Source organism: Heptranchias perlo, chromosome 24, assembly GCF_035084215.1.
Source record: "Heptranchias perlo isolate sHepPer1 chromosome 24, sHepPer1.hap1, whole genome shotgun sequence".
Classification (NCBI taxonomy): domain Eukaryota; kingdom Metazoa; phylum Chordata; class Chondrichthyes; order Hexanchiformes; family Hexanchidae; genus Heptranchias; species Heptranchias perlo.
In genome coordinates, this window is record NC_090348.1 from 16080186 (window position 1) to 16096385 (window position 16200).

General features: G+C 39.3%; 1 protein-coding gene across 2 annotated transcripts in view; it reads left to right on the top strand.

Annotated features, from left to right (window-relative positions):
* Positions 1-2956: 2956 nt before the first annotated feature.
* The window catches only part of lrrk2 (leucine-rich repeat kinase 2), a 112617-nt gene continuing 99373 nt past the window's right edge, over positions 2957-16200 (top strand). The window contains exons 1-12 of one of the 2 annotated variants that reach the window (XM_068004820.1): positions 2957-3545; positions 3649-3734; positions 6372-6481; positions 8852-8940; positions 10928-11062; positions 11856-11990; positions 12384-12515; positions 12635-12754; positions 13661-13770; positions 15657-15736; positions 15866-15972; positions 16064-16193. In XM_068004820.1, coding sequence (XP_067860921.1) covers positions 3410-3545; positions 3649-3734; positions 6372-6481; positions 8852-8940; positions 10928-11062; positions 11856-11990; positions 12384-12515; positions 12635-12754; positions 13661-13770; positions 15657-15736; positions 15866-15972; positions 16064-16193 — 1370 coding nt within the window. In that variant the 5' untranslated portion in view covers positions 2957-3409. The remainder of the gene's footprint in view (positions 3546-3648; positions 3735-6371; positions 6482-8851; positions 8941-10927; positions 11063-11855; positions 11991-12383; positions 12516-12634; positions 12755-13660; positions 13771-15656; positions 15737-15865; positions 15973-16063; positions 16194-16200) is intronic. The other variant, XM_068004821.1, reaches the window with a different exon arrangement.

The following is a 16200-nucleotide window of genomic DNA, read 5'->3' on the forward strand; positions in this document are numbered from 1 at the left end:
GTGGAGGCAGATTCAATCATGGCTTTCAAAAGGGAACTGGATAAGTACTTGAAAGGATAAAAATTGCAGGGCTACGGGCATAGGGCGAGGGAGTGGGACTAGCTGGATTGCTCTTGCATAGAGCTGGCATGGACTCGATGGGCCGAATGGCCTCCTTCCAGACTCTAGCCTTTCTTGATCTGCTATACGCCAGACACTCCTCTTCCCTCCCCCCCCAGCTGTATCATAAGCTCCGCAACTGTTTTTCTTGCACAGTTTACTTCCAGTAAAGCTTGTCACCCGATTACTGCCAGAACTAGCAAATCACACTCTCAACTCACTTCTTGCAAATTTAAGATTCCCAGCTGCTCTCTCTCGCTCTCTCATATTTGATGGCAAGAATCTCTGCTGCCCTGCACATCAGCCTTTCCGACCACCCAAAACCAATGCAGACTTCTTCTGGGGCATAAAGAAGCACTGGGTTGCTGCTGCGGTCCTGAGTCCCCCACTTAGGGAGGGCAGTCAGGCGTCGGTGTGCGTTCATACCCAGGTAGAGACTTTCCACCTTCGGACCCTACAGCGATACCTGTATGTTGAGGATCGTCCAAGATGGTGTGCGCTGGCGACGTTTCTTCCACTAGCTGCATGACCTGAATTATGACCGGCAGCTCCTGTTTGTCATGTAGACGGGCATCCTTGCAGCAGCTGCCTGTCCTTTACCAGGATCTAATCGGGATCTGGAATACGGTTGCCTCCAGCTGGAGCTTTACTCCCATCAGGGGTGGCGGCTATCCTATGGGAGCCGCTGCTCAGGAATCCGCACCTCCGTGTAGTTGACTTTGGTTACCTTGCTAGCCCAGGCCCTCCTCTTCTCCAGCCGCCTGAGTCAGGGATGTGCTGGATGGTGGAGGAGCGGGATGGATGTTGCTGAGGACTTTGAACGGATGTCCTGGCACGTTGTCCAGGGCGCAACCTCACAACTTGAACCATCTCTCGGAAATTCCTTCCGTGCCATTCCACTCTGCTCGGAGGGGTTTCCTGTACAGGCTGCTTCTGCAGACTGTCCACTTCATCGCCCTTGTCTCCCATCTGGACACGCCTTGGCATACCATCTTGCCATGTGGCGGAGGCCCCCAATGGAGGGCTCGCTATGCGGGAATCCACCCCAGCACATTGGGGCTATGGGGTGGAGAGTGTTGCACGGAGCAGTACTGACAAACTGGCTGCTAAGCTGCTTTATGGACAGCCAGGCTACGTGCAATTTCTGCTGCCTGGAGGAGTTCTGTTTTCATGTGTACACTGAGTGAGAGATTGCAGCCCCAATTTCAGTATTTAAGGGGGCTGCTCCTCAAGTTTTGGTTGCACTTCAGTCCCACGCTCCTGATCTTTGACCACTGGTGAGGAAAGCGAGTGGGCAAGTCTGAGGACCTCCTTGTTGGTCTGCTCCAGTGCCTGACCAGAGTGGCCATCAATGGGTCCAGGCTGGAGGTGGCCCATGGGGGCAGTCGCTTCAATTGTCTTCCTCACTTCCAATGCATTCTTCATACCCGGGTGGCCCTGGAGAAGGAGCACGTAGTGTCTGCCAGTGCGCTTGAGGCTTTCAGTGACCGGTGGGCACCACAGGGACTGGAGTGCCTCATCGACACCAATAATAAAATTATGATATAATTTGGTTTTATTTGATTTATTATTGATCAGTCAAGATGACATGGGTTAAAGCCCAGTGTCGTCGGTGGAGGGACACGTTTGTACCTAATCCCCCAACACCCCCCTCCCCCCACTTAAGGGGCTTAAAAGGGAAAAACACCAATGCAGATCACAGGCCACTCTTTCATTACATAGCTCATCTTCTCTCCCTCTCAAAACATCATAGGCCGTTCATCTTTTCCTTCAGCTCCTACCCACTGCATCCTCCAAATTAATATAAATGTTAACTTTAATTTGTTGCTATCCGGAACACTTGCTTTCAAGACTCTATTTCCACTTCCCCTTCACGACACTGACAATCAGACCAAACTCTGGTAAGTCAGTAGCCCTTTTATTTTAATCTAGGATTGGGGGGTAGGGCTTGAATTGTTTAGGTGAGCAATCGTGCTTGTTTTGTGTATGAGGGCTCATATTTCTGCCTCAATTGTATGTGGCCTACCCACTGTTTTTGGCATTAGTATCCTGCCCCCAGCTCCAAAAGGTTCAGCATCCCTGGGATATTGTACCCCTTGCCTAACACAGTATTTTGTAAGAAAATTGAAGATATCTTTTTCTTTCAACTCTATAGAAATGAACTGTTTGGATTGTAAATGACATATTAAAGTATTGAAGAAAGAACTTGGATTTATGTAGCACTTTTCAGGACCTCAGGAGGTCTCAAACGACTTTACAGCCAATGAAATACTTTTTTTTTTAGGTTGACATGTAGGAAATGCAGCAGATAATATCCAGATATTTTTTTTTAGTGATGTTGGTTGAGGGATAAATATTAACCAGGGCAGAACTCCTCTGCTCCTTTGAAATAGTGCAATGGGATATTTTTGGACCACCTGAGACTGCACGTTGGTTTAACGCCTCATTTGGAAAGAGTGCACATCTGACAGTGTAGCATTCACTCAGTGTTGTACTGGAGTGTCAGCCTGGATTATGTGTTCAAATCAAAATTAGTGGATTTAAGGTGCAGTATCAAAAATGTTTTGATTGAGCTGGACTCCATTTGGTGGTGGGGGGGGGGGGGGGGGTAACAAACCCCACAGGTGGGTGCAGCAATCTCAATCACTCGAATTGCAGACTCTTAAACGTGATGGGTGGGTTTCTTCCTGCGTCAGACACTTGCCTGACCAAAATTGTAAATTGTAAAGGTGCCAAGCGAATGGTGACCTAATTGATAAACTGTAGAAATAAAGTATAACTCGTGATAGCGATTGTGCTTTATTCTGATGATACGCTTTGGGTGCCTTGGCAACTTGCCAACTTTCTTTCCGTCGCTGCAGCCAAGGACGGGATGGGAGTGCCTTCTTTGCGGGTTCTTACGGCCCAGCCTACTATTTGACGCCTGCTTTGGACTTCCCAACAACACCAATGTCGATTTTATTTTTAGGAACAAATGGAGGGGGGCTTTCGATGCTGCCTGTGATACTATTTTTTTTAAAAGAACAGAAGGGTGCAGCCAAGGTTGCCGATAGCTAGCGAGTAACGGCGGAAACCGGCTGGTGTTGGGGTGAAACTGCCGCTCGGAAAGTCCCTGAAACTTTTTGTAATTCCATTTTTTCAAAGTTACATTTTGAGCAGCAACAATATTACCCAAGCCCCTAGCGCTCATAGCGTGACCACTTTTTAAGGAAGTGACTGCCCGGTCAAATCCGAGACGCTGTCACACACCAGATGGTTTTGTCTACGTATAAACATGAAAAGTGTCCAATGTTGAAACTGTCGACGAATCATGGCGGACTCGGAGCAACTGGAAGAAAACCTTAAAAAACTCATAGTTCGTCTCCGAAACATAGAGCCGGAGAAACAAGTCCACACTTTGCTTCAGATTTTTGACGATTTGCTTCTCCTTACCTCCGTGCAAAATGGTAAGTGGTCGTGTGATTTTTAGATACAGTTTTTTAAAAAAAAAATCCATTATAAATCGGTCATGTTTTGATGTCCAGCTCTGGTTGTTTACATTTTAAATAGCCTCGAACTTATTCGGAAATAAGAACGTCCACATGCCGTTGCTGGTAGTTCTGGAATCTTTTGCCTGTGTTGCCAGTATTCAACAGGTAGGTGGTGACATTTTTGTTTAATGACCTATTTTCTGTTTCCAATATGATGGTGTGACTGGTACAAATATAGAGTTAATAGATTTGTTTTCATCCAGTTTTGTTTCAGGCTCATGTGTGAGTTTTAAAATACTTTTAAAAATCTTTTAAAGAAGCACAACCTTCATGAAAAGTGTTTAGCATTTTTAAATTTGCACAACTCAAATGGCGTGAACTATGTCGAAACATTAGCATATTACTTGTACTTGTCATAGTGATGAAAATGATGCATGTCTCTTCTCACTCCCCAACTCTTAATAAGTTTGCCAAATATTTCCCATGAACACCATGTGTCTCTTCATGGAAATTTGATCTTACCAAAATAGCCTGGATTCAATGTTGATTGCATTTATGTCTGTTACTGTCACTCATAATCACAGACAAGATCTGAACATACTTGTATACACCTGTAAATTATATTGCAGGTATACTATATCTGACAGCGCTTGGAACAGCATCACAATTGGCCATTTGGAGTATTGTGTGAGGGTGCTGAATATGGCATAATACGCAGAGCAATGTTAGCTGGCCTGTTATGAATTTTGTACAGATTGGGAAGACCTGTGGCAGTTTGAAGGCCCTCTTCAGTTGATAGAATTAGAATGAAAGTACAAGAAACTGGTTGAGTTTTTTTAAAAGCAAGAAAATTATAGAACATGCAAAGCAGAAGTGATTTGAGGCCATCTCTTCCTCTTGTTTGCACTCTTATGCTGCTCCCACTCTGAGCTGACTGGTGGAGAATAAAACATTCAGCTGATTTTGTTAGTATTTTTTTCAACCGAGAGCTTTATTTGGATTTGAGAGGGAGAGCAGCACTCCTGGAAGTAGGAGATGCATATCAACCTTTTTTGCTGGAGGAGATTTGTGCTACAAGCAGGCACTTAAAACCAGGAAGGCTGCATTTATTGCCGATCCATGGTTGCCATAGAGGGCATTAAGAGTCGACCACTTAATGTGGGACTGGAGTTACATGTAGGCCACACCAGGTAGGGCTGGCATGTCCTCTGTCCTGAAAGACATTAGTGAACCATTTGGATGTTTATGACAATCTGGCAACTTCATGATCATGCCTGCCCACAAATTACCAGAAGATACTAAGTTCAGTTTCACAACTTGCCTTTGAGCTCATGATCTCCAGGTTGCTAGTCCAATATCATAATTCACTACTGTACCCAAGCACCAACAACCAGGGACAACCTCAAACTGCCTTGCAATGGATGATGTAATGGATGGACAAATAGCATAAGCGAGCACTCCATCAGTGAAGGGAGGATTTTTTTTTAAAAATGCAGAAATAAAATATTTTGCTCCAGAACAGCAAGATTTTGCTGCAGTGAAATTAGGTATGCCCACCTTTTTGTCAGCAATATTTTGCTTTATTTGGTGCCAAAAATTTCAGCTTGGTGTCAGCACTAAAGAAGCAGTATAATGCTGGCACAAGAATTTAGTTGCGCGGGTGCACAAGAATATGACAATAGTGGAGTTTCAAGTAATGACCCAGGCAACCCTTCCCTATTACCTTAAGACCAAAAGTAACCTCACCGCAGTCTTGTTTTGAGCATTAAAATATGAGATTTCATTTTTGTTGTATAAAGTAAATGGAGAATCCTGCAAAAAAAAGCTTATTTATGTTGAGCTTCAGAAAGGTCATCTAGACTCAGAACACAAAGCTGTAGATGGTGATTTAAGAGAAAGAGGAAAAAAAGAACTTGCATTTATATAGAACTTCTGACGACCTCAGGACATTCCAAAGTGCTGCAATGTCGGCGGTGCCGTATTTCAGATGAAATGCTACATCCTGTCTGCCCTCTCGGGTGAATGTAAAAGATCTACTAGAAGAAGAGCAGGAGAGTTCTCCTGATATCCTGGCCAATATTTATCCCTCAACCAACACCACTAAAACAGAAATATTTTTATTACTAATTTAGCACACACTCTTAAATATCCCTGCTGTTTTAACAAAACAATGAACACAACTATCTTTTAAAACTTATTATATACTTATGTTTAATGTGCTATCTCTCACCTTTTGTCTTTTGTCTTTTACAAAAAAAAGACAAGCATCCTTTTTTTGTAATGGATTGTTTAGTGAAAAAGAAACAACACTTAACTTTCACTTGCTGACTTCCATACCTACTTCGGATCTGTTATTCAGAACTGAATTGAAGAGCCAACTCTAGAAGGTTAAAATAGAAGAGAATACTTTTTCTTAATTTCTTGTAATGCATTTACACCACCTTGATATATTTTCTAACTTTTTTTAATGTTCTTTGGCGTCCTTTTTGGAGCTAGCCCTGATCAAGATGTTAGCCCTGCTTCCAATTAAGGTGTTAAAAAAAAAAGTATTATACATTTTCCAGTAGAAGATTGGAATGCCTTGGTCTTTGACTTTTTCATGGATCAATTTTGATCCACCAAAACTCTTTAGAAGACTTGATTATGAAGTTTTCCATTTTGCTAAAGTTACTGTTAAATTATATTCTGTATTCTAGAATACTAAGCAGGCTTGAAATGTTATTGCTAACAAAAGTTAAAATGAACAGAAACAAGTGTGGTTAATATTCTTCATGGTAATGTGCTTTTTATTACTTTGACCAGACAGGTTGGTCTTTACTCTGTAAACTGATTGAGCTCTGTCCAGACATAATTAACAAATTGGCTGCACCCCAAGACGTGGGAAAGGACTGGGATGTGCTTGGAGTGCATCAGTGAGTATTTTCTCCATTCACGTGACCAGATGAAATGTGTGTGAAATAATTCCAATATAGTTAAAATTAATGTTCCTATTCTAAAAGTAAATTTGTAGAACACCAGATATGCTCTGAGTTCCTATTTGAATAGTGCTTTTAGTTCCTCTTTGAATAGTACTTTGGGATCTTTAAGGTTGGTGGAAGAGTGTAATTACAGTGTGACAAGTTACAAGATAGTTTGCATTATAAATGTGGACATAGGGATTTATAATGGAAATATTTGTGTGTTATAATCCTCCCGTCATTATAAAACAGCAGATCCTCCAACTGATTGGAACAGCGCTATAGTAAATCCACAATTAATGTTTAAAAGCATTTAAATTATAGCTTATTGTTACATTGTTAATACATAAATGGTTAGCTTTACAATTTGGCATACCAACTTGTATCATTCAGTCCTTTATCTGACATTGGATCCATTTAATCTCTCATCTGCTATTGCAGCCTTCCTTTTTCATTTAGAGTTCGGATTCTAAGCTCACTTACCCTAGTTTATTGCCCGCTCCTAATTTTTTTTGCACAGTTTCTATTCCTCTGTCACAACTTGATTCTTCTGTACTTATTTCTTAGTGACTTGTTCAATCTTCTTTCCTCCTTCACTTTTTTCTTTTTCTCAATTTTCACAACTGCATATATCATTTCATTTTATACTGCTTAGAATCTCCATTAATTTTATGGTTTCCTTTTCAACTGATTTGTGAGCTTTTCTTGTACTTACATAGCTACTTAATGTTTCTGTTGGCTTTTTTCGACTCTTGTTGATTTACCTGACTTTTCTCCCCTCTATACCTATATGCAATGAACTGCTTTCCTTTCTCTCGTGCATGTAGCCTCTACTATCCTTTCCATTCATTACTTTTACCAATTAAAACCCCTTCTAGGTTTGTTTACCTAAACTACTTTTTCATGTTTTTCTAGCACAATTGCAACTCAAAGATGTGGCTGTTTGCATGCTCTTGCCTGTGTGTGGGTGTTTATATGGCTCATAGTCACCATTAATACTTTTTATTAATTCGTTCATGGGATGTGGGCGTCGCTGGCAAGGCCAACATTTTTTGCCCATCCCTAATTGCCCTTGAGAAGGTGGCGGTGAGCTGCCTTCTTGAACTGCTGCAGTCTGTGTGATGAAGGTTATCCCACAGTGCTGTTAGGTAGGAAGTTCCAGGATTTTGACCCAGCGACGATGAAGGAACAGAGATATATTTCCAAGCCAGGATGGTGTGTGACTTGGAGGGGAACGTGCAGGTGGTGTTGTTCCCATCTGCCTGCTGCCCTTGTCCTTCTAGGTGGTAGAGGTCGCGGGTTTGGGAGGTGCTGTCGAAGAAGCTTTGGTGAGTTGCTGCATTGCATCCTGAAGATGGTACACACTGCAGGCATGGCGTGCCGGTGGTGAAGGGAGTGAATGTTTAGGGTGGTGGATGGGATGCCAATCAAGCGGGCTGCTTTGTCCTGGATGGTGTTGAGCTTCTTGAGTGTTGTTGGAGCTGCACTCATCCAGGCAAGTGGAGAGTATTCCATCACACTCCTGACTTGTGCCTTGTAGATGGTGGAAAGCCTTTGGGGAGTCAGGAGGTGAGTCACTCATTGCAGAATACCCAGCCTCTGACCTGCTCTTATTGCCACAGTGTTTATGTGGCTGGTCCAGTTAAGTTTCTGGTCACATTGTTGTTTATTTTTATATATTTTCCCACAATTTTCTTCTCTGCATTCCTGAAGGTACTGTCTCTTGTTGGGGTATGGCACCACAGGAGCCATAGGCCTCTAGTAGCTCATCCATGTGATCATTCTTTGTGTGTGAGCCTCGATAGTGAGTGTCAGTAGACTATTTTTCTGCAGAGCTTATTATAGCCAAGCCTGATCCTGTCAGTGAAATTTGAATGGAATAAAAAATTCCCCCTTCAAATCTGATCAAATGGGGACAAATTGCTGAATGTTTGATTTATCATCAAGAAGGCAACTTAACTAGCCACCCTGGTGGCCTCAAGATTATCCATGTTTTCCGCAACGATTACTGGATAACGGTTAGGAGTGGGAAGCCTGGTTGACCTTTTTGTTTTCCTTCCTTAGCCCATGGATGCTGAAGGTGTTTGTAGCACTGCAACTGATTCGACTGAAATTGGTTAACTCAGCACAGATCTTCTGGTATTTATATGGCTTCGTACTGCACCAAGCAGTTCCTTTAGCTACCAGGGTTGGAGGGGTCTTGATTATAGTAGCTATTTAAAAAAAAAAAATGACCAGTAGTATCTCAAACTATTTCATATTGAAATTGTACTTTAAAAAAAAAATACTTTTATGACTTTTTTTTCTTCCTCATTTGTATTTTAGACAGATCCTGACATTGTTGTTGAATTACAATTCTCATCCCGCCATTCTGCTGCTTGGCCTTAAGGTGTTAACACTCCTTGTTCAGTCAGGTATAGTAATTCCAGTTAAATTCTGAAAAATAAGTCCAACATTGTTAATAACATCCTTTTTCCTATGTATATTTTCTGAGCTCGATGGAGACAGAACAGATGCATGAAAATCAATATAATGTACAGTAGGCTCACCTGTTTTTGTACCAACATAATTCCCTTATAATTGGGGCTAGCGATTGTCACGGGAAAATATACAGAAAAATATATATTGTTGGGCAAATCATGTGGACAGTCATGCATAGTATAATTTTGCAGACTTCAATCGATTTTGTGTCTCGGAGTTAGATGAACTGTTAAATAGTATGTAGTTTTGCTCAAGGATTGGATGTTTGGTGCCTGTGGTTGTATATTACAATAGCTTCTGTGATGCACCAAAAGATCCATTTGTGAGGTGAGAGTCCATTTGTACTGATACATTGTACACAGCTGATTAAGTGCAGCCACAGATCAAACAGCTTTAGATCAAATCTGTTTAATTCCCTGATGATGTCCTTCTGTTTTAACTGCAATCACTTCATCTGTTCGTTTTTAATTGGCAAAACCTGTCCTGATTCATAGGAACAGGAATAGGCCATTCAACCTCTCGAGCCAGTTGTGCCATTCAGTTAGATCATGGCTAATCTGTATCTCAACGCCAATTACTTGCCTTTGATCCATATCTTTTGATACTCTTTGCCTAATAAAAATCTATCGATCTCAGTCTTGAGAATTTCAATTGATCCAGCATCCAAATTTCAAAACCACAGGATATTCAACCACAGGAAACAAAGATTTACAGAACCGCTGCATCTCCTTTATGAGCTTGAGGTGCAGCCACTGACATTCACCTTGTGCTTCAAGGATCAGAGGTTCAATCCTTGCTGTTAGTTTGTCATGCAGAATAAGAATTTGGGATCAGCACTTTCAACCTAATTGACCAGGAAAATTGCACTCGGCAAAAATCAAAATCGAAGTATGTGATGCTTTGACAAATCACAAGCCCTACTTGTAATATTAACTGAACTATGGCTGCCTGGTTAGCAACTGCAGATTCACTCACTAACCTTGTGATTATGTAACAGTTATTAATTGTTCATCATCCATCAAATGCATTAGCATGGTGGTAGATTTAACCCCCACCTGTACCAAAATAAGAGCAAAATGGAAGATGATGTTCCCACAGTGTAATATACTTTAAAATATATTATTGTATATACAAGGACAAGGAATTTGGAATTCAGAAGATTGTTAAACTAGCTATTTATTATTCTCCATACTGTTAAATTAGATGTCTGTTAACCATATTGCACTCTGATATGAACTGTTACAGTAAACTCTCAATCTTCAATAGGTGTAATTTTAGTCTTTAATAATCATTGGCCTCAATAAAGATGAGGAAAGTGTTTCTCTCAAAATATTATACATGGTTAAGAGTGAGCTTAAGATGTAATTTAATCATTTGGGCGTGGGGATTTAGATAATATCCATGAACCATTTGAGCTTTAATCTTATGATGATGGAAGTGGACATCTGGATAAATAACACATTGTTTATACATTACATTGTTGACAACAAATAATTTGTTGAGATAAAAAGGAAAACTGCAAATGCTGGAAATCTGAAACAACAACAGAAAATGCTGGCAATCTGCAGTCGGTTGATCAGCTCGGGTGGGACCTTCCTTCAGAACTCCGAATTAATAGCTTAGTGTTAAACCATTTTCAACCAGTCAAATGTCAATAAGTGTATTAGTGAGGAAGACTTACTTCCATAACTCATTTATGCAAGTAGCATTTGTGAGCTTTTAAAAAGACAATGGTATTCCTCATTTAAGTTTACTTCACAGTGAACCTTTTATACATTATTTGTTAGTTAAAAAGGATTAAAAAGAAGGTTGAATATTTGGCTATGTGTCTCTTTCTTTGTTACATTAGTGTAGTGTTGGGATTTAAGTTTTGTACAAACATCTTCTAAGAAAATTGCTGCTTTTGAAATCACATTGCAGATGAAATTTCATTATTGCTTCGAGATGAAGAAATGGATGTTTTTACTTTGGTTATTGAGGCAATGCAGAAATTTGCTGATCATTGTGGAATTCAGATGCATGGATGTCAAGTGTTGTGCGCACTTTTAGAAAAAGGTAATTCAGTGGAATAATTATTCTAGCAGGTATTTGAAATAAGAGAATTTTTTTGGGGGTGAGGGGCAGTTGAAACTAAAGGCAAACGCCTGTAATTTTTGATGTGTGGGTATTTTTCAAAATACATGTGCATTGAACAATTTTATGTCTCCTTGGAAATATTTTTGCTTTTTGAATGTTTAGTATAAAAGCTAAAAGCAACTTGTGACAAGAATAGCAATGAAAATGTGATAAACCTCAATATAAGTTCCACTCCAATGATGAGAAAGTTTATATGTGCAATTCCATGTTAGGATTGTTTCTCAAAAGTACAAACACTCATGCCCTCCCCTTTTTCTCTTAATTCTTGCCCTCCCTTGAATCTTTCATTGCCTTTTTTCCTTCCTGTGTTCTAACTTTTTCTATTGGTCACTTTGTAACTTCTGAGTACAGTGGCTAAAACTAATTGCAGTCAACTGTAAATGTACAGTTTAGAAGTTTGTTTTGCCATCATTCTGCAAATGGCTGAAAATGCTCTCCAAGGTTCATATTTCAAAAAGATCAAATTCATAACATATTCTATCAGATGAATTTCAAAGTGGATTCTGGAAAGCTTGTGTCATACTTTTGTGCATTGCAAAGCTGTAAAAAAAAAATCTCATCTTACAAAACCTAATGAAGTAATAAGATATCCCAAAGATATGTTTAGTGTATATACTCCTTTATAGGTCATTGCATTGATTGACAACAGTCTGGGCTTTTGTTCTCCATCTATTTTTGATGCCTGATACATAACGTTTGATTTTGATTTAAGTTCCAGATGAGCAGGTGGTTGAATTTGTAGAAGTGAAAGATCATAGGGTCATTTTGGAAGCCATAAAAAACTTTCATGAACACGAAGATACAATACTGCATGCTCTGAGGGCTCTGCTGCCTTTGGCTGGTCCATGTAAGTCGATTTGCTTAATAAGCTCTTATCAGAACTGTTAATCAAATTGTTTAAAGAGTGATAATTTAACAATTTATGTTGCAATTAATGGGATGGATGAGCAAACAAAATTCCTGCTTTATATTTTCAATAGTTGCTAATTTGAGTCTGTCCAGAGATCAACATTTTACAACTGATTTATAACTGATGCTAAGGGAGAGAAAATGAGTTTAGTGTCCATCTTCTGTCATTGAATGATATCTCTCACTGGCTGTTGGGTGAGACAATGGATGCCACGTAACAAATTTGTGACCAGCTCTTTTTACTTCAAGATGAATGCTCAAACAATTAGTGCAAGGGAGCTGAGAATTAGTTTTCCTAGGTGCAAAATTGAACATACGTTTTTATTTTCAGCAAATAATGTGGAAATTCTGATGTCTGGAAATGAAAAATGTCACAGTCTGGTAACTAATATAATGAAGAGATTTCCTGACAGTGAGGCAATTCATGAAATTGGTTGCTGTTTATTTCAGAGGTTTACACTTGGTAAGTTTAATTTCTTTATCAACACTGCATTGCAGTTTTAGTAAAATCTATTCATGTTGGAAAGCACTTTATTGAAGAAAAATTGAGATAATAGACTGAGCTTTATCTTTGTTTTCCAGATAATTTTTACAATATTTTGGTACTGAATGGAGCGCATGAAGTTATCATTAAGGCAGTTCTGAGATATCCACAGAATGGTACATTACAGGCTGCAGCTCTGAGCAGTTTGGCTCTTTTAAGTAAGCAACATTCCAAAAATATTGTGGTGTTTGTAGGAATGTAGTCAAAACCTTGTTCAAAGATGTGAAGCACAACTCCTACTTTGCAAATACTCTTCATCCTTTGAAAGTCATCTCACCAAAAGGGTGAAGTGGCAGCATGCTCCCTTTCCAATAAAATACTGATTTTTGCCTCCAGAGACTCCCCATCCCAACTCAATTGGAGACACCAGGCCTCCACTTGGCACTTTCCTGAAATAGAATAGTTGCAATTGGGAACTCAGCAGAGTGAAGAAAGGGGATTTAATCTTTTGTTCTAGAACTCCATGTTGCTATATGTTGAAGCTCTAATGTAATACCATGTGATCTAATTTACAGGGATTAATTAAACTTTTTTTAAAAAACGATGATGTGGAACAACTGAGTTTTAGGTTAAATCCAAATTATTTTGGATTTGAACTTAAAGCTTTTAATAAATGCTCAAAAACTGAATCGGGAAGCTGTACTAAAATAAGAAAATGCTTGAAATAAACAGCAAGTTTGTCAGTATCCGTAAAGAGAAAAGGAAGGTTAACATTTTGGATGAAGAGCTGAGAATCTGATTTAGGGTCTAGCCCTAAAACATCAACCACCTTTCCTCTCTACAATTTCTGATTGATCCGTGGATTCCCAGCATTTTCTGTTGCTTTTCTTAAAGCTAACCTTTCATGTCATATAGCTGTTGAAAGCTGATGAGTTGGCAAAGCCTGACATCATGAGACTAATGTCAACAATTTCTTCATTTACTGCGTGCAGTGTCACTTGCTGCCTGAGTACCACAATTTATACATATTTATGGGTAGCTTTGTGTGACAAATCACTTGTTGCAATGATAGTGTCCCTTTAGATCAAATAAAGTTCTAATGCCCTCAATGTCTCTTTACGAAGCTGAAACAATATTTGTGAACAAGGATCTTGATGAAAGACAAGATGATCTCTGCTGGATGGAGGCTTGCTGTAAAGCTTTGGAATTGTACAAGGCAAACAAGGAGGTCCAGGTAAGGGATAAGCCTATGACATATTATTGTTTTCTCACTTGAAATGTTTCATTTTCGTACTCTTTTAAAATATGTAGTTATTTTTAAACTTTTAGGGAATAAACCAATATGATTGTTTTGCTGAAATTGACATATCAAGTAATACTGAATTTTTCTAAAGGCTTTAAATTCAGTTGAAGCACTGAAAACCTACTGAAGAAATTCCCCCCGCCCCTCAAGTAGAGTCAGTTTTGTTGTCATATTGGCTTGCTTTGAAAAGCCTTCTGTAAAGCAGCGAATGCCTTGTTATTAAAGAAAACAATGAAAGACCCACACTGTGCGGTGTGGTATTAAACCATACAGACTAGGATGTACCCAGGTTTGATCCCTGGAGTTTACTGTATTTGCTGATGTTTGCTGGATGGCAGTGGGTGCATTAGTTGGCCTGAGCGTCCTTGCCCAAGGGAGGGGGAATAAGCTTCCAGAATTCTCATTTTTGATTACAGTCCAGTGATTCCTGCAGGAAAGGAGTGTGTTTATGGACTTTGGGGAGGAAATGATTTGGGCCTGACTGTGATGGCTCTTGTAGTCAAATACATTCCCTGTTTAGGCTCACATATCATTAGCTACATGGGCAGTGGAGAGTTGTAGATGGCAGTGGGACTGAGTGAGGCGGGGAGAAAAAAATAAGGAAGTGGAACAAGTGGAAGCGGTGGCATACTTTCAGTTTCATGCATTCCACTCAGAAATATGTATTGCCTGAGGGGAAATGATGTCCATTTTGCTACTATAAAAATAACCCATTTAAAGTTCTGCTGTGTTAGGTTTTCCTGTCCACTGATCCACTGAATCTGTCTTTGGCTAATTGTCATTAAACTGAGACTAGATATTGCCTGTGGCTCTTGAACCAACTAAAAAGTTAATTTCTATTAACCTCTTGCTGGTTTTAGTTTGCTCGAACTGGTATCTAGGATGCAAAAAATGCATGAAGTAATAGTTACATTGGTTTGATCTTTTAATGTCTGGACCCATTCTACTATGATGGGATATTTTCTTTTAGGTACTTGTCTTTTATGATTATGCAATAAATGGGGGGCATTTGATGATGAAAATCTTGGTACTCACACTTGAATTCCAAGGTTCTTCACAAGTGTGTAATAGATTTTGTTATCTATAGATAAAACAAACATTTCTTTGCTCCCCAAAGGCTATTAAATGTAGAAGTTTGTATGATGTATTTTATTTATATGGCTCTTGTTATAGAACGTGCACGCACACACACATATCAAAAAATGAAGTAGTGACATATTTGCTTATAGTATTGAAATCCCAGCTTCACAAACCTGTTCAGGTTGCAGTCATTTATAATTAACGATCTTCAGTCACTGTTTCCAAACAGTGTCATATTTACATTGCTCAAACCATTAATAGTTGTGCTGAACTGTTTTATTCTGTGTATTTTTGAAAAGATGCATTTGAGTATTAAAGTATGAATTTTCCATTGAAAACTGGATAGCTTACAAAAAGTAACTCGGAAATTGGCCACTTAACCTGCGGCAGCTGTGAATGAAAAGTTTATTTTGTGTAAAACACAGTTCCCTGGTCTGTGTGTATTGCACCACGGAGATCGATGTTTTTCCAACTTTTAATTTTGTTTTTGCTCTTAGCATGGTATATGAGAGGACATGTAATGGTGTCCTGTTGGATTGGCTAAATTATTTTTTTGAAGGACACATACCTGAGCTGGCTGGTTCAGAAAGGAAAAAATAGTCAATTACAGTTTTTGTTGGAGGGGGCAAAAGAATTCTGGTGGTGAATGGTTGAAGGTGCGAAGTAATAGTCTACAAAAGCATGTGGAACATGGACCAATATAAAAGTGATCACTTTTTTGCAACATTTTTTTTCAGGAAGCAGCTTGTTGGGCACTGAACAATCTACTGATGTATCAGAATGATCTTCATACAAAGTTTGGAGATGAAGAAACTTGGTATTCGCACATAGCTTTTACAATATGCTTGGCTCTCACTTTACTTTGTTACTGAAGTTTTTTTTGAAAGGTTTCTTATTATACAATTCTGATCAGAATGCTTTAAGGTACTGTCTTATTGTATTGTAGCTACCCAGTTCACAGACTGATGATGGCAGCCATGTTATTACATTCCACATCAAAGGAAGTGTTTCAGGCAGCTGCAAATGCTCTGGCAACTTTGGCAGACCAAAACGGTGAGTTAAAATTCGGAGAACATCCAATAAAATATTAAAGCAACCAGTTTTTTAAAAAAAAAATCTTAACTTGTGCTTTTTTGTTTAACAGTACAAATAAGAAAGGTTCTGTTGAAAAAAGGGATACATATCAACATTCTGGACATAATGAAAAAACATTCAGACTCTTGTGATGTCCTGGAAAGTGCCTGCAAATTCCTTAATAAGCTATTTCTGGGAAGGTAAATC